Consider the following 23442-nt stretch of genomic DNA (forward strand, 5'->3'; position numbering starts at 1 on the left):
TCTGGCTTGTGCTCCCTATTTATAAAGAAGTCGGAGTTATTTGTCAAATAAGTGGTCCTTCTTGTTTTTGGAGTTTATGGGTGCTCAAAAAGCATTTACCTTAGAGAGGCGTCCCTCGGCAGGCGTAGGTTTGCTCTCCCGGCGGGGCGATACCGTGTGCCTTCAATCTATTGGAGAGATGGGGGATTAAGTTAATCTGACTTGCGCTCGCGTTTGTTTTGTGGCATGTGGAAGTACCACGGCCGGTACTGACTCCTACCTTTAATCAGAGGAGGGGGGTTGAGGCATCTGGCAGTCTTCAGCGCTCCTGTCGCTCTGAGCTTCCGCGTTGAAGCCGGCGTTCAATGGAAACACCCATCTGGTGATAAAAGTCATGCATTGTTGTCAGTGACGCGGTACGGGCGTTGAGGGATATGTAGTTCGGAATGTTTAAAGGCCACATCCATGAAGAATGTTTGCCCTTGTGGGTTGGATTCTTATTCAGACTTTACACTGTAGTATTGGCTCGCGCGAAGCACTATTTCAGTATTACGATTTGTGAGAAAGAAGGAGTTAAAGCCTAGAGACTTCTGACAATGTATTTGACCCGCTTTGGGTGCTGTTAAATTTGAGGATCAGATATGCCTCTTTTGTTAAGAGGACATTTTCAGTATCTGGGGGACATTTGGTCTGATTAATGCTGTACAGAACTGTCCATTTGAATTCCGTTTCTCGATGATTACCCTCTGTGAAATGCTGCACCATGGGCGCATTCGCTACCTTATTTTTAAGACTAGATCTGTGCTGTGTGATACGGGTATTCACTTGTTGGTTTGTTTTCCCGATATAAATTTTGTCACACAGGCATAAAATTGCATATACAACATTTCTTGTCCGACAATTGGAAAAACCTACATTCTTCCATTTGGTGTTCTTATGGATGAATTCAGTGCCTTCAATCGTGGTATCGCATGAAACACAATTCCCACATTTATGATTCCCCAATATGGGTTTCAGGCCCCATTGGGAGAGCAGATCACTTTTGGGTTTTTGAATTCGCACATCAGCACGTACCAGTTGTTGGCCTAGGCTTTGGTTCTTTTTGTATGCAAATATTGGCCTCGGGAAGGGGCATTCCAGCTCCTCAAGGAGATGCCAATTCTTCAGGACCATCTGTCTGACTTTTTGCGTATCTGGGCCATATGTGGTCACACATACCATCTTCTCAAGCTCTGGTTTATGCTTATCCTGTGTTAATAGGCACTCACGGGGAGTGTATCGTGCTCGTTTATATGAATGCTTGAGGAGTTTTTTGGGGTAACCTCTGTTGGTCATCTCTCCACAAAATGTTTGACCATCCCGGAAATCTCAGAGCGAACCTTCCTTATGGTCAGCTCCTTAGGATAAGGAGAAACTGCTCAGAAGTGGCGGAGTATGACCAACATGCCCAAACATTCCAACCCACAAGGGCAAACATTCTTCATGGATGTGGCCTTTAAACATTCCGAACTACATATCCCACAATGCCCGTACCGCGTCACTGACAACAATGCATGACGCCGATCACCAGATGGGTGTTTCCATTGAACGCCGGCTTCAACGCGGAAGCTCAGAGCGACAGGAGCGCTGAAGACTGCCAGATGCCTCAACCCCCCTCCTCTGATTAAAGGTAGGAGTCAGTACCGGCCGTGGTACTTCCACATGCCACAAAACAAACGCGAGCGCAAGTCAGATTAACTTAATCCCCCATCTCTCCAATAGATTGAAGGCACACGTTATCGCCCCGCCGGGAGAGCAAACCTACGGCTGCCAAGGGACTCCCCTCTAAGGTAAATGCTTTTTGAGCACCCATAAACTCCAAAAACAAGAAGGACCACTTATTTGACAAATAACCCCGACTTCTTTATAAATAGGGAGCACAAGCCAGAGAGAACAAACAAAAAACTGAAGACAGAAATTCAGGTGGAGAGAGGACATTTCTTAAGGAGCAGCGGTGCTCGAAAAAGGTATGATTTCTAAGCACCGTTCACTAACTAGGGAGATCACCAATCAATCCCCAACTTTCTAACAGTCACAAATATCCCTACAGGGTTCCCAGAGACTGAAGCAAAATAAGAAGGCTGTCGAACCTATTTGAACCCGGCTACATATAAAGTTACAGGTACAGATTTCTTCAAAGGCAGAGGTGTAGTGATTTTAAATGGGTGAGAACAACAGAACTAAGGTGTTGTTCTCTCTTTTTGCACAGAATATAAAGATACAGAAGTGACAAAGCCCTGACGAGATCCCGTTTATTCATTTAACGGGTTCGAAACGCGTCGGCATTAAGAAGGCCACGAAAGAAACAGGATTAATTGCGATTTGGATTCATTTATTTGTATTCAGTTGGCCCTCTTCTCAAAAATTTTTCAGTCCTTCAATGACCCTACAAAAATAGAAAGGAGTATCTTTTGATATCGGCATTCCAAACTTGATGATTTGAATAATTGCCGCCATATGAAATTAATGTGCATATATGTTTCATTTTTGTTCATTGTTGATGTGTTGAAATTGTAATTTTTGTTTTGCATATTTGTCATTTAGTGTTACATGTTGCGTGTCTTTTTCAAACATGCTATGAAAGAATTTTTGTATTTGAAAATTGAAAAGTGAAGGGTGAAACTAAATAAACCCACATATTCAGAAGTAGTCCTGATTTGTGTGCTTCAAATTATCAAGCAGAAAAGAAGTGTGAGGGGAGCAAGTTGTATATGTATGACTTTTAGAAAGTTGACATTTCCCTGATCTAACTATTTGGTGCCTCTTACTAGGTCACATGACTGGGTGTAGTTGTCAGTTTGACTTTGTTTATTTCTCCCAGACAGCCACCCAATAGTGGTATTATGTTTGCCTGGAGGGACCATCAATTGTCATTATGAGGCGGTGGTACTGGGCACAGCTTCACTTGCAACTGAATAGGCTGTGCTCTACCTTCACACAAAGGATTTGTAATCACTGCATTGTTTAAGCAGCCAGCTTAGAGCCAGAACTATGGAAGTGGGAAACTACTAGAACTTCAAAGGGAAATCTCTTTAAACTTCTCCTACATCAAAGACGGCTCAAAGTATAATAATAGGGCACTTAGACTCAATTTTCAGTACACCTTCTATACATGTACATGTAGAAGGACTCAGAGGACTGCCTGCCTGCTGCTGGCACCTGCTGTGTACTCCAAAAGACTCCTTTGCTGCACCTGGAAGGGCTGCGTTGCTGCCTGGAGCTTGTCTTGAAGCCTCAGTGACTGGCCTGTTGTTTGAGTCCTGTTTCACCACTTGAGCCCAAGACTAGCGGAGTGAATTCCAAGGGCTAATTGGCTGGCCTCCCAGTAAGAGCCTCAGGGAAAGAAAAGGTTTTAACCATCTGAGCCTGCACCTAGACTCAGCCTGAGTGAGTTCTAACCCCCATCCAAGTGCTACCCAGTCATGGGCCAGATAGCAAAAATCAAAAACGTGGGATTTAAAATGCTTTGGCTAAAAACTGATTTGAGATTCAAGAGGAGACCAGAACCAGACTGCCCATCTATCTGCTCAGATACATCGCCATTTGATCTGGCTTTGCGGCAAGTCCATCTTCACAGATGAAATCTTCACAGCACCCCAACAATGACGCTCCCTTCTCAGACAGCACCCGCAACCTTGCCCTACTGAACTTTGGCTTCTCAGAACATTTTTCATCAAAGTTCTTTTAAGTCGAAGGTAAGAATCAATTTGGCCCAAACCACTTCTTATATCCACCTGGCACTAAATCGCGGTTGCCCATATCTTTCAACTTTGACACGCATGGTTGCCCATATTTTTCGACTTTGACCAGCTCTCACGCAACAGGATGTTTGTAGTTGGGGCTTTGATCTTTACGGTGCTAGCCTTTACCTTAAACTTCAAAAAATCATTACTCTAGTTCTGTTGATTGGATTTTTCTCATTTTGTTTTTAAAATTGACTCTACTTTTCTTAATTGAGGTGGAGTTTTTCTTGTGTAATATTTTACACATTACCTCTTGGTTAAGCCCCAATGCTTATGTGCCAAGCTACAAAAGGGATAGGCACAGGTACATTTTGATTCTTTTGAGGTTCACCTTGACAGGAATTGTAACTGTTGCTTAAGCAGGGTTAACACCTGACTTAACCACCAACCCCATTTCTCACGACTGTTCGGTATGTTTTGTTGAGTAGATTTGTAGAATGTGTTGTTCGGAGGGTCTCGTGCCGCTGGTTTAAAATGAACTGAACTGTCCATTAAATGAATTAAGGTATGATGAAACCTTCATTTGTTTTAATGGGGTACTGTGTATAGCCACACAAGCCTAAATATTGGCATATGTTGTTACAGTGGAGTGCTTGAGGCTGAGCAGGGAATGAGAAAACAGTGCACCTTCATATTTCTTGCTCTTTCGGTAGTTGTAGAGCTGTCATATTAACAGAGATGACCTCATTGAAAAGGACAATTCAGTTTGGCAAAAAATTACCAATACAATTTACTATGTAAAAGACTTAGGTTCTTAATAGAGATATGGCAGGCTGCTTGTGATCTGGCAGAAGGGCAAAGGTTATACCTTCTGCCACCCTGAAAGGTTTAGCGAATAGCCACCAAGTTTCATGCAGCCGTTTAGTAAAACAAAACTATATAAATAAAAAAAACTGTAATGACCCTGATACCATGAAGCCATTGTTTCTTTTTTCTGTTTGGGGCCATTACGTTTTTCTTGACAGTGCTGAACCGTATAAAAATACCTCAAAATGCCTGTTCAAAATAGGCAGCATGTTCATATGGGCATTGGTGTAAGGTTTCCGCTAACGGAGCCAATGAGGGCTCCACTGATGGAAACATAACAGTCCACCTGACTCTATGTAAAGTGGGTGGGCCATCAGTTTGACAGATAGGGTGGTCCACTAACTGTTTGTTGGTGTCCCCTGTTTGCTAATCTCCCAATAAGACTCATAATTCCTATGTTGATTAATTATAAGGAGTGACTCTTGTGTTGATTCTAAAAGACATCTTTAATTGCTTTATTTTACTGCAAGATTTATAAAGTGTGGACCAGGTTACAAAGTGCATTATGAAACAAGATCCATCGCTAAAAAGCTGGACTACTGAGACATGCAGGTAACTTTGCAATGTGAACTGTGGACAGAAAATGTGTACAAGTACTGAAAGGATCAGAAATGTAGCAAACAATCTGCAAGTCTGTATATCACAGAGGACCTCCAGAACAGTAGCTCACCTACTTTCTACTGACTGCTTTACTCAGATGTAAAAGATGCACTTTGTTTCCTGACTATTAATCATTTACTAGGTGGATGGTGTAGAAGGGCTTCAACCATCTATGGGTGGTTGAACATCGAGATGGCTTCTCTGGTCAGCTCGTCCTACTCAATGGTCTTCCAGATGCATTTGGTGCCGGTCTTAGGGACGCAGACCTGGTTCTCGATCTGGTTCTTACCATTACCGCCTTCATACTGCTCAAGTATGCATGTTTTTTCCCCCGATGAACAAGGTGTATAAAAACATGTCACTACCTGTTGAAGACATAAAAAACAATAGTCAGGTCACCCAACAAGCCCAAAAGTAGCCACCAGCAGTGTTCAGGTTTTATAATGTACTTCATAGCAAAATTGATTAAGAAACTTCAAGAAAAGTTGGCTTTAATTAGATTATTAAAAAATGATTTTTTCTCGTTAGAATATGGAACAAATGTGTCCTCAGTCAACCAAATGAGGTGATCAAAAGAGACGGAGCTGGTATTTAGTGCAAGTGCCCACAAACCATGGAATCAAGACATGACTTTTGAGATCATTTACCTAAAGATCCACCTGAAAAAAAAGCTAATTGCATTCAATAACTAAGAAATGTGCAATGGAGTTCTGGCTCTGAAATCATGTGATTCATTTTCAAAGTGTTAGGAGATAATTTCGACCTGTGAAAAGGTGTTGAAACGCTTTATGTCCATGTTTGCAGGTACTCCCATTTGGAGATGAGCATAAATTCCATGGCCTCATTTATGAGAAATGACGCATCGCTGCGTGAAAGCAGCGATGCGTCACTTCTCAGTGCGCACTCCTTGCGACATTCCTGATGCGTCATATTTAATGTATGACGCATCATGTTGCAAGGAGTTACAGATACGTCTGTATTTCTGAATTATTTGTAAGTGCAAAAGTGACGAATTGCTGGAGTGTGTCACAAAAGTGACGCAACTCCAGCAATGCGTCCTTTCACACCGGGCAAGCCCCATGTGAAAGTGCCTGCCTCAGTCTTACGCCTGCTGTGAGGCAGACGAAAGATTTTGACGCAACGGCGTCCTAAAAGTGACGCAGTGAAATCTCCTAGATTTCACTGAGTCCCTTCTACGACCCTTCCTTACTTCAATGCGCCCCCCTTGCATACATTATAACTGGCGCAGGTATAATGTGGCGCAGGGGTTTACAAAGTGACGCATCTACCTAGATGCGTCACTTTGTAAATATGGCGTAACAAGGCACATTTTTTACGCCACTGGTGCATCACAAAAAGGGACGCACCGGCGGCGTAAAAGTGACGCACAGCCTCATAAATGAGGCCCCATGCTCTTTTGTGTCTGCCGGGGCAGTTACCCACTAGATTTTTTTTGTGGTTACCGCTGGTGGAAAAAACTGTTTAGTAGTGTTTATATATCCTATGGATGCAGAAGTCGTGTGTGCTTAGGAATCTTCATTTTTTTACTCCCAGGTGTAAATGTGCTGCAAATTGCAGGTGCCTCCCATCACTAGTATTATTTCCTCCATGCTGTTTTTTGCAGCCGTAATTTACTCCCAATTGTAAATAATAGACTAAGAGGCACGCCGTTGAGATTATTGACACAGAGTTCCATATGAAGTGATGAGGCTTGAACTTTCTATGTGGATTAAGACATTGCAGGAATATTATTCATACTGACATCTACGCTTTGCTTTTTTCTAATAAATATGCCTGAGGCGGTACTGTGAGATTTTCTAAGTATTACAGTATCCTCTGGATACTATAGATATGGCCCTCCCCAGTTTTGAAACCATTAATCATGTCCGTGGATTAACACCATCAACGCTTATGGTTTTCCCCCCCTGTGCTGAAAATCTGTAATTCCTACTAATCATGACGAGCTGAGCTCGTCATGAGCGTCGAAGGTGTTAATCATGTTCCCCGTTTTCAGTTTTCCTTTTCTTATCACCCTCCCCTCCTTTGTCCATTTTATGAGGAAATCAGGTGCTTTGTGCCCTTGCTGCCCTGATTATGACCTGATAAATTGCTAAAGATCAGAATGCCCTCAACAAAATACCGCCCGAAAAAGATATTTATTGTGCAATGATACATACATGAACTTTTAAATTATAATTTAATTTATGCACAATACTGGATCAATATTTCTTTTTGTTGTTACTTTATTTTATTTCTATCACCTTGGGCCACCCACATGAGTTTTACGAGCACTGTGTGTTAACTTTATACATCAAGCACTTTTCCTTTACCAAATATTTGATGCTGCTATCGATTGAATATAAGATTACAATTTATATGAATGTTTTGGGATTATTGCTACCCATATCTTTTTGTAGTTTATTTATGTATGCAGTACATTTGCCTGAAGAATTGTCAGAATGACAAAGCTGTTTTCTTCTAATGACTAGGCCTGTGTGGAGGGACCCAAAGACTCTGCCACGCCACGTGGGATTCTGCAAGCGGCGGAGTGCGTTTGGTCATGCTCTTCGCATTGATTCTCAGTGCCGGGTATTTGTTCCATGCTGTAAAATAACTGTAAATAGCACCATGCGCAGCGCAAGGTGGTGCTGCTTTTTTTCTGCCTCTCGAGTAGGTTTTCTACTCGAGTGGCAGCTTTCTCAACGCGAACAGAAGGTTTCTTCGGGAGGAGAAACCTGACCGCACGCGTTGAGAATTTTTGCCTGGAGGCCCTTTTGGGTTTATAGGTGACTTCTGTTTCTAAAGCACTGACAAATTCACCTCACTGTAGAATTGATCCAGAGATAGATTCTATCAATGATTCAAATTTTAAAAAATCCTACAAGGAAATTCTTCTGGTCAAGTGCAGAGAACAACATTGTTGATATTCGTACAATTGAGGTAAAGAGATTTGAATTTTATTCAGGATATATTCTCTTGAGTGCCCTATGTCTTGTGCTCTTTGTCCTTTCTCTTTCCCTGATTCTCTGTCAATCCAAGCATACGGTTCCTCTTCATATTCCTATTTGTACTCCTTTATTGTCCCTTCTCTGGTAAGACTCCATTTTTTAATGCTTGTTTAGTAGCCTGGTTAGGACCCATGACCCAAGGCACACTTACGTTACAGGTACATCCTTCCTGGTAGGCTCCCTTAACACCCTTCATTTGCCCGGAAGTCAGCGCAGTCCAGCGCGAGCTGTAGCTGCAGCTACTCATTCTGAGGACATCATTGTCATAGGAAGCTGGTCAGAGAGAGTGGAGAAAGGAAAAAAACTACCATTAGCATTCATTGGAGTACTCACTCTCACTAACAGTGTGTCAACAGGTGAACTGAGAGTTTCTTCATGCAATTAATTGCAGGTGGAATTGAATAAATTAAAACTGCTTCAATGGAAATTCTCTGATACAACGCTTCGACTGGTTAGCGCCGGGCTCCTCCACTCGCTGAACCTGGATCCATGGCGCAGCTACTAATATCCTACAGTAATTTGGATGCAGTTGCTGGCCAACAATAGATGTGAGGAGCAATCCCGTCTATTTGCCACAAGTTTAATTCATTTTCCCTCTTGTGATGACCCATACAACCAGGGAAAATGATTTGAATGAAATCAGGCTGTGGGCTCTACTGCTTAAGGTGTGAGGGAATCTTCACTCCAGAAGCATACAGACACTGAACACACCACAGCGACAGGACTGAGCAGTCATCTTGAAAAACAGCTTCTTTGCCAACGGAACAATATAACTACTTCGGTTCAGTCACCCTGATTTTCTTCCTGTAACTTCAGAAATGCTATTGGGCTCCAACTCTAGCTTTGCGGATTATATAGCCATAAGTCCAACTTATGTCTCATATTACATCTAGTCAGATAAGCTACACCCCCCCCCCACCCCCCCGCCTGAGCCATGAAGTACCAGACCACGCTCCCTATAGTTTTTCGATTTCCTCAAATCTTTCAGCAGCTGAGATAGGGGAAATATGAACAAGTGTCAATGGTCATTCTGCAGATCTGATGATTTCTCTAACCAATCCCTTAGCTCAGGTTAAGTTCATGCCATATGACAATTTTCATAAGAGATCATAATGCATTTGCTCCCTTGATGGCTCCTTCTGCCAACTTGCATTTGAAATTACTCTCAACACCATGCCTTACATCGGAGGGAGGAAACCATTGGTGATTGTCAAGTACAACATCTGTGAGTGGACTGAATCTGTGGCCCCTTCCTTAATCAGAGGATGCGTTTCCAGAATCAGATAAGACATTTTGGGATTAGCTAGGTCTCACTACCAAAGGCTGACTGCTTCATCATTTAACCATCTGTCAGAGGCTCACTGAAAGGAGATAGGTGGCTCCAGGACTGCTGGCATCAGTCTTCTGTCGACTAAATAGGGTTTAGGGATTGCAAGATAAGTTTGAATGTCAGTAACAAACTTTCCTCCAGTAGCTGGTATGTATAAATTGTCCTGAGAAAAGAGGACAATATCCTCAAAGGATGAATTTCAGTGTCTCGGTTATAACTGGAATTTTGGATTTTTGAGGAAATGAAAGCTGAGTTGAGTGGCCTCTCTTAAAACTGTGAGGGGTTAACAGGAGTCTAAAAGACCAGTCCTGGACATCGGTGGGCTCTTCTTTGAGAAGGCAGTGCTGCCGAACTTGGGCTAAAACTATAGACATGTTGTTACTCCTGGAAGATTAGGTCAACCTACCAAACTTTCCAGAAAAAAATGCCACTTCAGCAGCTTCAATTTGAATTTTTCCTTCTATGATATTTTCTAGTGGGAAACATGTGCTTCTGGGCTGCTTGCCAAATAGCTGGTTTTGCAGAGCCTTTACACATGACAGCTTGCCATGTAAAAAAAAATATGACCATCAGAAAAGTTTCAAAGTTTAAAGGTAAAAACTTCCAATAGGGCCTCCCGCCAACTTCTCCCTGACCCTATTCACCAGCGGGTCAATCGCAGTGGGTCTAATTTTTTCAAAATATTCTTAACGTTGAGGGAATTTTTTTCTAAGCTTTTCTTTGTAATTTTGTATATATTACATCCAATTCTCTTTAATTTGTGAAATTTTTCTTATTCGTTGTTGGTGATATTCTCTAAAGTAGTTTAGGTCTCTTAAGTTCTCTAATGATGGTATCAGCATTAGGCAAATTTCTGTAAATGTACATGTACCAGTTATTACGAATTAATTTTCTCTAGAGAAGCTATTTTCTTCCAGGGTACCAAGGATGAATCTGGTGTTTCTCAGAGGAACCAGTTTGCAATTGTGGGTCAAAGTGTTTGATCTCTGTAGAATCCTAGTCACGCCATAAGTCAAGAGATCAGACTATAGCCTCTAGCTTAGCACTGTATTGTTCCTTGTGGCCCAGAAGGACATTGTTAGAGCAGTCTGCATTATAAGTAAGGACTAGGAATGCAACAGCACCTTTCCCTTTGCAACAGAAGAGTTTTTTCTTACACATTTGAGGTGGAGGAACACATTGTAACCCATGTAAATGATGCTTTTACATGAATATTGTACCAAACATAGCCTTTGTTGTGAATATAGGGATTTGTGAATTTCGGACTGTGAATGCGAAATTTAAAAGCAGAGATTTCAGCTTGTGCATCTTTGCAAGCATTAGAGCACTTGCCATTTAACCGCATGCGTGCGGGCGGAATTCCGCTCGCACGCTGAGATTTTTAAAATCGCATGTTACGTGACGAGCTGGGCTCGTCATCAGCGTGCGAGGAGGCTACGCCATGACGAGCCCAGCTCGTCATCAGCATGCAAGGGGTTAATGCAGACAGTGACTGAAAAGAAGCTGTTCCCTGTGTTCAATTCTGTGATTTTCTCTGCTACAAATCTTTTCGAGTTCTGACATATAGCTGTATATAAGACGTTTACAATATTAAAATTAACATCTTAGTAAAGTTGCGGATGGTGGCTAGATACATTTATTTAGCTGCATCGACAAAGCTGTTATATTTTACCCTTTGTAACATAAAGAGAGAATTATCTGAATTATTGATGCTATGAGACAGCTCTTGGACCACATGCCCTCTACACTACAGAACTGTATTGCAGCTCAGACCCCTTGTGTCTCCAAATCATGTTTCTGAAGTCAATACATTGGGTGTCATTCAGTCTACTAATAACACTGTAGTAAGCTCAGTGTTACACATGTGCTATTACTGGTGCTAGCAAACCTTTGTGCATGTAGGGTGAGCGTGAGAGGTGTGTGGTCAGGGGTGCACAGGGTTGTACAAGATGGGTGCAGAGGTTTCAGAGTGTTTCTGGGGAACAGCCCAACTGAGTAGTTGTAGAAAGTCCAAATGTTCCCTCTTAAAAAACTGCTTAATGCTACATTCCCCAGCACCACACCAGAGATGTCTGACCTATGATCAAGTACTCAACGTTGAACCCATCGGTATCGTGATAGTATTCGCAGCTGCTCCCGCTCATCGAATTGATAAACGTCACTGACTTCACTGTCTGATCGCCTTTCGGTACCTAGCATGAGAAGTGAATAATAAGGTTGAGGTCATCTGCACATTAACTGAATAGATTAACACATTTGCAGGCAATAACATCATAAATGTCTTTTGTCCAGTTACCTTTATTTGATTATTGAGACGTGTGTATTGTTCCAGTGGCTTGAGGGCAAAAGTACCAGAACAGACAGCAACACGTTCTAATTACCCTGGACATCTGAACATGTTGCAATGTAATTTCATATGCCCTTGCCCTGGCCTCAGAGCCTTTTTATTCACACACTTACCAACACTCACACCTCCAAAGAGCCCACTCCATGAATCTCCAGTCTACATGATCCAATTCCTTTTTGCATCCAAAGCCTGATGTTCACTTCTTCCAATTGTTCTTATCATTCTCCACTAGAAGGAGGCTTCATGTGGCATTGCCAGTAATTGACCACCTCTTAGAAGCCCTTGAACATGGTACACTGCTAATTAAAGGAAGTTTGTCTTGCGTTTACAAGTTTTATGTTTGCAGTCACAATGTGCTGCTAAATGCACTCCGCAGCTTTATGATGCTCCATTGGTTTTGCAAGGCATTGAGGCGTGTTACTTGTGAGTCAGAAGTATAGCAAAGCGTGCCTCATTATGCGTAAAAGCACAATACAGTGCAAGACCAAGTTAAAGAAGGTTGTCCTGTTCCTTTGCAAGATGGTAGTGATTGCAGGATGCTTTTTAGGCATTTGCATGATTAAGATTGCATTTCCATGAGCTATATTTAACAAAAATTAAAATTTGTACTGGATATGTGTGATGCTGTTGGCACCATCTCCATGAGCACACATACAGGCCCCCACTGATGATCACAACTCACTCCTATTAATGTAATCCACCTCATAGAAACTGGAGTGAATGTATGGTAAGGTTTGCTTAAGCACACAAGTCTAATCTCAATAATTATGGGCTAACCACTGCCCTTGGGTTTCGGTGAAGAGTCCTGCCCAGCATGTAAAGCATTTCAACATGTCAGGGGTGGTAAGCATATATATATATATATATATATATATATATATATATATATATATATATATATATATATATATATATATATATATATATATATATATATATATATATATATATATATATATATATATATACAAGAAAACTCCTTCCGTGAAAAAAGAGAATAGAGACCCTTGGGGAAATTTTGGGAGGCTTTATTGTGTCCATATGGCGGATGCATTTCTGGCTGGATGTTTCTCCGTCGTCAGCGTCTCAAAGCCTCCGTGGGTAAGTATGCACTCTGGCTGCAGTTCCTCCTCTTTTTAACTTGATTGCTCAAGTCCGCACCGCCCCCAGGTCATCAAGGCAGCACACCTGAGTAGCTTCCCAAATACTAGGGGAAAAACTACAAGTCCCATAGTCCCCCGTCGAGAGTCTCTGGTAGTTGTTGCTGGGGGGGTGGAGTGATGTAACACACCAGTGTGCGTCCGTGAGTGAATGAACCAAAGTGCGCCTTGGAACACACCACCGGCATGATGATGCATTCCCAGCTTCGCTGTCCACAACGCAACCTCCCTCGTATATATATATTAGCATTTACAACTACAAAACTTGGGGCATATTACCAAGCAATAGCGATAATTATCTCTATTACTTGGTTAGAGATAAAAAATTATCGCCGAGCTGCGGCGATCTTTATAGCAGAAAAAACCTTGGTATTACCAAGGTTTATCGCAAATGTGATAAAAATCAGCAATAATGCATGAATATCGCTGAAAAGTCAGCAATATTCATGCATTACTGAGCTAATGCTCTTAGCCATGTTATCCACCTACCATTGGATAACATGGCTAAGAACTGCTCAGGGGCAGGTGTTAGCTTTTGGAGATATTCGCGCTTAGCGCGAATATCTCCAAAAGTTGGTAATAAGAGATAGCGATGTTAGCGACTGTTTCCAGTCGCTAACATCTTGGCACGCCCACTTTGCATGTCATTAGTGATAAATATCACTGACATGCAAAGCGGGGCCCAAGATGCTCGCTATCTCCTACTAGCTGTCGCTAACTGGTGTTAGCGACAGCTAGGTAATAGGGAGATACTTTTATCTCCTCTTTCTTGGCTTTTAAAGCCAAAAAAGCGGAGATAAACCCCCTTGATAATATGCCCCTTGTTTGTTAAATATATTCATGGTTCCAGCCATCTGATCATTGGAGCAGATTTTAATGTTTTACAGGCAACCAATCTGGACTCTAAAAAAATAAGGAGTAAAATCCCCCAAAACTATAGACCTATCTCTCACCTACCATTACCTGCAAAAACGTTGGAGAAAGCAATGGATAAAGAGGTTATTTCTTTTCTAAACTCTAATAACGATTTTGATCCCACACAACATTGTTTTTGGCCAAGACATACCACAGAATTGGCCCTTCTGGCAGCTACAAAAAAGATCACATTCATAGTGGATAAAGAAGAGAATGCGACCGTAGTCCTATTAGACTTATCGTCCATATTCTATACGGTGGACCGTCTCGCACTCATCAACCGTTTTGTGTAGACTGGCATAAAAAGAGCAGGTGTCAACTTGCTCTAATATTTTCTTAGCAATAGAGAACCATTAGTGATGCTGGAAGAATATACCTCAACTTCTTTTAAACTTCTCTGTGGGGTCCCGCATGGGTGTTCTTTAAGTCCAACACTTTTTAATGTGTACGCCCTCTTATTCACCTGATCAGAGCATATGGTTTTTCGGTTTGTTTATATGCTGATGATACACAGTTAGTGGTAGTAGTCTCATCTAATCCAGAAGGAATAGCCCTGCAGGTCATCTCAAAAATTGAATATAGCAATGCACAATTTGTAGGCTGCCAAGTATTGCTTCTCAATAAACTTCAGACTCTTTTCTGTTGAATCTACCAAAATTCTGCTTAGGTTCCAATTCCATTAGGTAACTTCACTGGCTTCCAATTGGGGAACGTATTCAGTTCAAAGTGCTCTATAGGGGTCACAAGCAACTACATCAAGACAGGCCATTTTTCTCGCAGGAAATGTTTACTGGTACTCAACTCCGTACTTTGCGGTCTAGTATTGCCAGCAAAGTATCCAGAATAAGAGAAGCCTATTGGGGTGGGAGAAGCTTTATTTGTAGCAAAATGGTGAAATCTAATGCCAAAACACCTATGAGCTCAATCACACCTTTTGAAATTTAGGAAGGATTTAAAAACCTGGCTTTTTTCTTTAGACTAACTGGCCTGTACTCCACAGAAGTCTGGATAGCTTTGTATTTGACTATTGACAATGCTTAGGGTCCATGTCACTAGCAATAAGACACCTACCTTGGTATGAGTGCACTTTACAAATTTATTAACGTAACATAACACAAGATTAATGTCATTTTTTAATGTAGAGCGTTTTAGTAGATTTTGAAAGCAATAATCTTGCTTAATTGCAGAGAATTATCAGATAATTCCATTATTAAGATTGAAATAGAACTATGTAGATTTTGACTTTCAATTGCCAGATGGTTATTTGAGAAAAGATTACTACAAAGTCAGGAGTGGGTAGGGTCTGCGTGTCATTTTAGTAAAGTAAGGAGTCTTTCCTATTAAATTTCTGAACAATGGTTTTATCTATTGTATCATTTAAACCCACCTTGCTGGGTGAATTATCACTGACATTGCTGAGAAAAATACTAAAATTAAAGAAATACAAATATATATAAAATACTGCCTCTCTAGCTTGGGCACAGGTTCACCTCAGAGTAAAAATAGGCTGGTACTGAAATGTCCTTCCTCTGGTTGCTCCTACCCTACTGGCCCATCTGAGGAAGCGTTCCGTCAACAGGGCTCCTACGAACGACAACTTAAGGTCGGCCCTTCACTAAATGACGCAGGCAGACCAACTAGCGGGCAGAGGACTCTGTTGCATTCTACCCATTGCTGTATGCTTTGCTGAGTGGAAACACAAGGCCATCAAGACATTGAAAAGGTGAGTGGAAGCAACACGCGAATGACAGTTTAACAGATAAATTGACTGACCCAAAGCCCTTCTATGCATGTGTATATGTATGTATTCTTTAGGTCTAGCTTAGTGACAGCTTTGAATGTCTTGAAGGCCTCATGACACACTGAGGGACTATGGATTAGTCCTCTTCATTAATTTGTAATTTTAAGTGTCATTTACATTTTTCTTCCACCCATCACACCATAAAGCATGGAGTAAGCAATGACTTCACCCATTGGCTCTTGTTAGTCACTCACTGTGAGTGACGATATTTGTCCTTGTCACTCGCACACGTGTGTACATCCACCTAAAAGAAATGCATTTCAATGTTACTGCTGGTGGGCCAATAGTTCATTTTGCCAATGTTTTTTTCCTTTTCATTTTTTAGCCAAATTTTGAATTGTATTGTTATCCTTGTGTGTTTAAACGATGTCTTCACGTTACCGTAATTCAAAACCATTACAGTCTTTTCCTGAAACCAATTAGAACCATACCTTCCTCTGACATCCATGAAAGCTAAAAATACTTTCTATTCCTATTCTAAGTACGCCTGCTTGATATGAGGTGTCGCTACTGTTCTTTTCACATATAAGAAACGGTTATCATTTATTTAAAATGTTTATAGAGAGCATTTGACTGGCATATCTTTTATTCTTTTTGTATGGGTCTGGCATAAGCTTGCAATAAGAAATGTTTTTTAAAAAGTAGTCATTGCAACAGCTTACCAAGGCCAGACCTATTGGCTTTGCCAATGCTAGGTAATAGAAATTGTTGTAAAGCTTCTCCAGAGGCTTGCTAGTAGCCAATACATTCATTCTCAGTATTCCTGTTTCACACTCTTTCTCTGTACCTTATTTTCCTTATGTTTAGAAATCGTTCCTTCATGTTTGCATCCTTTCTCCTCTCTTCACAATTTACATGAATCTCATTCCTCTTGTTTTCTTTTTGTATGATACTTCTGTTTGCCTCATATTCCCTTCCCTCATTACATGTTCTGTCTCTTATACTCCCTATTCATTTTTCACTTTCTCTCATGGTTCTTTTAATTCTGTGTTTTGCAATGTATACCTTTCGAGTTGGCTCTTTCCTCCTTATGCTTTTGTCATTTTTTCCCGGCTCTCTTTTCACTTTCTTTCTCTCTGCCTCTTCTTTCCTCTTCTTCTTCCATTCTCCTCTGCTTTATTTTTTTTCACTTATGTTCAATTTCTTACCCTGCTTTTTTTCTTTTTCTTCCCCCTCGCCTTTTTCCTTTGCTCGGTTCTACTTTGTACTTTCCCTCCCTTTCCCCTTTCTCTCTCTTTTTCTTCTCCCATCCCATTATTCATTTGCCTCTCAGGCTAGCTCTTGCACACTAATGTCATGTGGTCTTGTGTGTTATCCCAAGCATAAAAGATCGAGGTCGCACCTCAAAACAAAATCTAGTCCTCATGGCCTTTAACAACTTCGAGGTGGCAATAAAGTAAAGCTGTTCAGCTATGGTCAGATCTATTGCCCTTTCCAGTGTTTGTTTATTTAGTAAGCAGCACTCCATTGGAGCACATATGTTTTCCTACTTTCTCCCCTGCCTTTCTCCCTACCAGTTACTCTCCAATCAACCCCCACCCCGCTCCGCAGCTTCCCAAAGCCACAACCTCGCTGCCATCCCTCTCCCTGTCCCACTTTTCATGTTAAATATCTAATTTTTTTGTTTACAATTTTATTTAACATAAAGTCCAAGCAACTGAAAAGTGCAACGAATGTACATGCTTCGTTATTTGTGCTCTATTCAGACTTGTTTTTCAGTTTAAAGTAACTCTTCTAACGCGGCCAACCTCCATATCAGAACAATGGAATAAAGATGGCAACCATGCATCACACTGCATATGTATGCAATCTTCATGCCCCATGTTTGTGCATGTGTCTACACAGGCATGTACATCAGTATCCGACTTAAAATGAGTTTTCTTTATTAGAAACCCATTGCAAGATCACCAGACAAGAGTGGGCATGCATCTAGCGAGTGGCACAAATCACTTCCAAAGTCAATAGCTCGGCCTTTTAAAGCCAAGATATATTGGTTCTGCTAAAGCCTGTGTTATTTGCTGTTAATGACATAATAAAATTGCCATAATGCAGCGCTTTGAATCCGGCAGGCTGTTTTTTACTGTCCATCACCACCAGGCAAACCCTTTATCCCTAAGTAGGTAGGTGTGTGTATTTTTCTAATTGCTTAACTAAGTATAGAAAAACATTTTTAATAAATAAAAAAACTATTTAGTTACATACAATTTTATGTTTTGATTTAAAGACACTGTATGGGGATATGAGGATGAAATTGTTCTAAACTAATGTTATTGTATATGATATATACTAGCACCTAAATTCAAATACACAGAAAGGAATTCTATTTTGGTTGTGATATTTCCCGGTCCTTTGTGGGCTTATTTGGGAAAACTCTTTTTATAGCTATTTTTTATTTTATGCCGTAGTACAAAGTTCCAATGCATTCACAGAAACCTCCTTAGCAGCGGTTCCCGTGAATGCTAGTAATGTCCATCGGCCCGATGGGCATTTTTAAGTTTGGCAATCAGGACGCCCATCAGGGCAACGAATATTTTACTTTGTTGCCATGGCAGAGGACAGCCAGACTGCCAACATTGAAACTGGGACTTTCCATTCTATGTATTCCCCAATCAATTACAGGGTTTCTTTCTTCTAACTCTAAGATGTTTGATTAGATATATTCTTCAAATTCATCCAAGTGGAGGATTAGTGAAGAGGTTCAGTTGGATGTTAACAGTGGTGTTTGGTTTTGTGATCAGCCAGGAGGCTACTAATGCTTAATGAACAGGGAAATGATCTGAGATACAAATGTTGCTTGTCTTTTGTTATCCCTCTCCTAATGCAAGACATATTGTCTAAATATTGCCCTTCACTCACGCTGTGAATTATGAGAAACAGAAAAAAAGATATTACCTGGTTGATTTTAACTTTATAGCCCTTCGCCCCATCCGTATCCTGGGAGGGTTCCAAGAATGTAGCTCGTAGAACTGTCAGACAAAAAAAAAAAAATCAGCACCAAATTACAAGCCCATATCTATTAAGTAAGGAAGTATTACCATCCCAAGGAAAATATCTATTGCTACCTGAAAGACTAAAGAAAGATTGATGCCAATTTCATCTAGCTTTCTGGTTTTGGGAAGAGCCACTAGAACCTGGCCTGATTGTATGCAAGTGCAGGAGGGGTTCTCCTAAAGGGACCAAGGGCCATATGTAGGTAAATGGCATTTACTGAATCGTAAATACCGAATTTTACCAATTCGGTATTTACAATTCGGTAAATGCCATGTAGGTAATAATTATTTAAATATTACCGAATCGGTAATATTCGGTAATTACCGAATCGGTATTTACCGATTCGGTAATTGCCATTGATTCCTATGGGCCTTGAGGCCCACAGGAATCAATGTCAATTACCGAATCAGTAAATACCGATTTGGTAATTTTACTGTTTTGTCAAGGGAGACAGGGTGTCACTTTGACATCCTGTTGCACCCCTGATTCTGGCTTGTGTGCAATGTGACAAACATACATGCCCTTAGGGCATGTATGTGTGCCACATGGCGCAGGTGTACATGCACAGATGTGCATGTACACAGAAATTCGTTATTAAGCATGCCATTGTGTTTCATGGTAAATAACGAATTTCTAAGGGCCTGCGGCACTGTTTCCAGTGCCACCTACATCCCAAATGTCCGATTCTGTACATTTACCGATTCGGTAATTTACCGATTCGGTAAAATTACCGATTCGGTAAATATACAGAATCGGTATTTTTCAGGCCCCCTACATCTGGAAGTACTAATACCGGGCGGTAACGGCCGAAATCAGCCGTTACCGACCGGTATTTTGCCACCTACATCTGGCCCCAAAAGTCCTCTTTATCCAGACCTGCATCTGAAATAGGGCTACCTGTTTCCGTTTTTACAGATAAATACAGACTGTTTCCTGTTTGTATTTACTTTTAAAAGCGGAAAAATACAGATAACGGCTTCTTTTGAGTGACTCTCTATGCCGATGACTTTTGGGCCAACAGCTGTACATTTTGGCAGCAAGGGAGTTACAAATCTCGATGACATTTGCTTAAAATACGGTATATCTCACATTGGTGCTGTTATGCCAATTTATTAATGTGGGTTTATTCTTTTATTATTTTTGGCAGTGTGCTGTGCTAAAAGCCGACAGGCATAAACATGAGTGCACTTTTATCTGTTAAATATATGTGGAAATATATGATATATCTGATCATCTGTTCACAAAACATAAATATGGAATAATACCAATAAGGTGGCAAAAAAATAAATATGGATAAATACAGATGGAAAGGTTAAAAAAAATACTATAAACCGGGAGCACTAATCTTAAACAAACACCACGATAAGCAGTCTTGTTTGATGATGTTATTTTGGGGTGTGTGATATATTGTGACATTGTTCACTGGATGGCCATCTTTCAAATTCTCTCCCCTTGATCATGAGAAATTTTATAACACTGGAAGAGAACTGTATGCAACATGCATGCTTCTCAAAAATAGTTTCAATAGGAGATGTGCTTTCAAATACATCCAGGAAGGCTAGATTCTTGCTAGGTGTTAAGGTTATGTTAAATATTAGATATAATGACCTTCTATAGATAGAGTTTGGTGGACAGGGTGCTTTATTCAGGCCAACCATCATGTTTCTGGTAGCAGAGCACTTCCTGACTCTGCCAGCAAAAACCTTGGATTGATGGCCTCATGAATGGACTATTTAGGGGGAACAGCCTTTACGACACGGCTGTTACACCGCCGTGCCGTTACAACGCGGTCTTTTCAACGCGAGTCGTTACCACGACTTGCGCTGGAGGGCGCTGCAGGACAAGGATTTTTTTTATTTACTACCCAACACCTTCCCTACTGTACGTAGGCTGGTGTTGGAATAGTAAATTAAAAAATTCCTAAGTCCGCACCCCCTCCAACGCAAAGCGTGGTAACGACTTGCGTTGAAAAAACCGCGTTGTAACGGCACGCGGTGTAAAAGTACGCGTCGTTCAGCCATACATGCCTATTTAGGATAGACATTCTCAAGGGTGTTGAGTTTATTAGTGTTTTTATTTGCACCCCTTTGGAACTTTGTTTTTGTTACTGAGGGACCGAACAGCAGGGCGGGGGGGGGGGGTTCAGTGAATTGGTAAGAAAATGCAGCCTTTTGCTGTGAAGACGTCTATGATGTGTTTTTTTCATTCAATTTTTATTGGGTTTCAACAATAAATTTGAGTTTGTTACACATAAACATAGGCCAAAGGCCACCAATACCACCTCTTGTAACCCTTACTCTTGTATTACTGGAGGGGGATAGACAGCAATGTGGCATCCTTTATGATGAGACATGATCGCAGTCCACAGATCCGCCCGTGTGTGGAGTATAGCAGTCTGCTTCATCATTACCTCTGGTACTAACAATAAGTCACAGAAGTCAAGGGGGAAGTATATCCATTTTAGATTCCACCTTTTATAAGTACCCATTCCAGACATCAATACTGTGCCCACTGATCTCCCCTGCATCGAGGGTGGAGAGAAGCTCTGCACTTGTCCATTTATTCACATTAAGTAACCACATCAAGTAACTAGTCCAAGACGCAAGGCACCACCAGTGCCTACTAAGACTTTGCTATACAATATTTCACCAGGACTAGAACCAGGTCCACAAAGTTCCACAGATTTTTAGACTTTTTTGTGCGACTCACTGGGCTTAGTAGGCAGAGGAAATGGTGTTTTGGGATCAATGTTTGTGATGTCTGTCAGAGTGTATGTAACTTCCTAGTATATAGACAACCTTACACAGTACCAGACCTTGTGGATGAAATCCACCTCCGTTTTTGCACAGTGCGAGCAGTAATTTGTCGCACCCTGATACATTTGACCTATGCATTTTGGGGTCAAATACACATAAATTAAGTAATTAAATTGCATGAATGTTAGTCTTGCATTTCTGAAGACCATTTGAACAATTCCTAAACTTTTCCCCATTTAGCTTCTATGATCTCCAAATGCAGACTGTCTGTCCACCTATGTGGCAGATAGGACATCAAGATGTCTCTCTTCTACAATATTGCTGTTTAGAGAACTGTAATGGCTTTGGTGTGGTTCCTGTGTGTGATAAATACCCTCAGACCTGTCAAGACCACTGATTCCCTAAGCACAGTGTTGCAGTTTAGCTGTAGGTGGGTCTGCTGTGTTCAGTGTAGTAGGGCCTATGTCATATTGTTTTTTTCAATTCCTCAAAGGGAATCAAAAGGACCTTGTTAAACAGGCCTCCCCAGCTGTGCACCACCACCTCCCACCATGATCTTGTGTTGTGATGGTGTCAAAAAGCTGTCAGGGAGGGTCCACAGCAGAATCTCTGGTGCATATGGAGTCTTCCTGCCATAAGGTTTGATATCTGTTTCCCAGTTCCATTTCCCTACTACCATGAGTGCATTGCCAGGAATGTCAGCCCTCCCCATGTCATGAGCCCTTGCAGAATGTCAGAGTCGTCTAATCATGTCAGGATGTCATCCCGTTCCGGATTTCAGGTATCGGCTATGCAGCGCATCTGCCACTGAAACAGGGATGTAGCAAAATACAGCTCGTAGTTAGGGCCAGCAAGTCTCTCTTCCGCTAGTGGCAGGAAGAGTCTTGATCGAGCCACCCTGCTTCTTCCAGAGCCCCATATTAATTATGTCAGCAGAGAGCACAATTCCCTGAAAAATGGTTGCCGAATTGCAACCGGCAGAGCTGTGAAAATATATAACAGATGAGGAAGAATGAGCATTTTGGAGATATCGACACTACCACTTGGAGATAGAGGCAGGGATCACCAGATGGGAGTTGAGCATCACACTGTCACCACCACCCTGCCCAGTTTACCATCAAGTAGGTCGCACCCCTCATGGTAACGCCCAGATATGTTAATGTGTCATATCACCATTGCATCTTTACCATTGGTATCAAGCGCATTTGCATTTCAATCAGAGGTGAGAGAATAAGCATAATTTACCCTAGTTCATACGAAGGCCAATAGTTCTCCAGACTCGTTCATGGAGGCCATCAAGAGTGGTAAATTATGGTGGTCACTGTGGAGGCACACATGAGCATTGTCGATATGCAGTGAGAATATATGACATCGATTCGCAATTTACAGACCCCAGTCCAGATTCTAACCCCATACAAGGCTTGCTAGGGGCTCCATTTCAGAGCAAAAACGAGTGGTGAGAGCCAGCAACCTGGTATACTCCATTTTCAATACGGACTTTTACTTTGTTAGACACCACTTACTCAGTGTGGATCCATGCCAATGACTGCCTATAGAGGAGACTCATCCTACCCGGGCCTATCCCTTTTCTGCAGAGAACTTCCATCAGTAAAGGCCAGCTTGGCATATCAAAGGCCTTACATGTGTCTAAGGAGAACACTGAGTGGTCTGGTTTCTCGACCATGGCCCAGTCCATGAACATGACGAGCCTCAATAGGTTACAAAATGTATTGCATCTGTATGAAGCTGTTCTGAGCTTTTTGCCCTGAGACGTATATGATAGACATGAACCGGTTCACCAGAAATGTTCCCAGTATCTTGCAGTCGAGGTTTAGTAAAGACAGTGATCAGTAGTATCTGACCTCTAGGGGGGTCCCTTCCAGGTTTGGGGAGGGCTACCAGCAAGGACTCTCTCATAAGGGAGGGCAGGCAGTAGACATCTAAGTTGTGATACTTCTAGTACCAA

The 23442-nt window shown here is 41.5% G+C and overlaps 1 protein-coding gene across 2 annotated transcripts in view; it reads right to left on the reverse strand.

Annotated features, from left to right (window-relative positions):
• Nucleotides 1–5009: 5009 nt before the first annotated feature.
• The window catches only part of LOC147684567 (metalloproteinase inhibitor 1-like), an 83780-nt gene continuing 65347 nt past the window's right edge, over nucleotides 5010–23442 (reverse strand). For both annotated transcript variants that reach the window (XM_086940414.1, XM_086940413.1), the window contains exons 3-6: nucleotides 18622–18695; nucleotides 11584–11698; nucleotides 8328–8449; nucleotides 5010–5533 (exon numbers count right to left, since the gene is read on the reverse strand). In XM_086940414.1, coding sequence (XP_086796540.1) covers nucleotides 5384–5533; nucleotides 8328–8449; nucleotides 11584–11698; nucleotides 18622–18695 — 461 coding nt within the window. In that variant the 3' untranslated portion in view covers nucleotides 5010–5383. The remainder of the gene's footprint in view (nucleotides 5534–8327; nucleotides 8450–11583; nucleotides 11699–18621; nucleotides 18696–23442) is intronic.

Source organism: Lissotriton vulgaris, chromosome 10, assembly GCF_964263255.1.
Source record: "Lissotriton vulgaris chromosome 10, aLisVul1.2, whole genome shotgun sequence".
Taxonomy (NCBI): Eukaryota; Metazoa; Chordata; class Amphibia; order Caudata; family Salamandridae; genus Lissotriton; species Lissotriton vulgaris.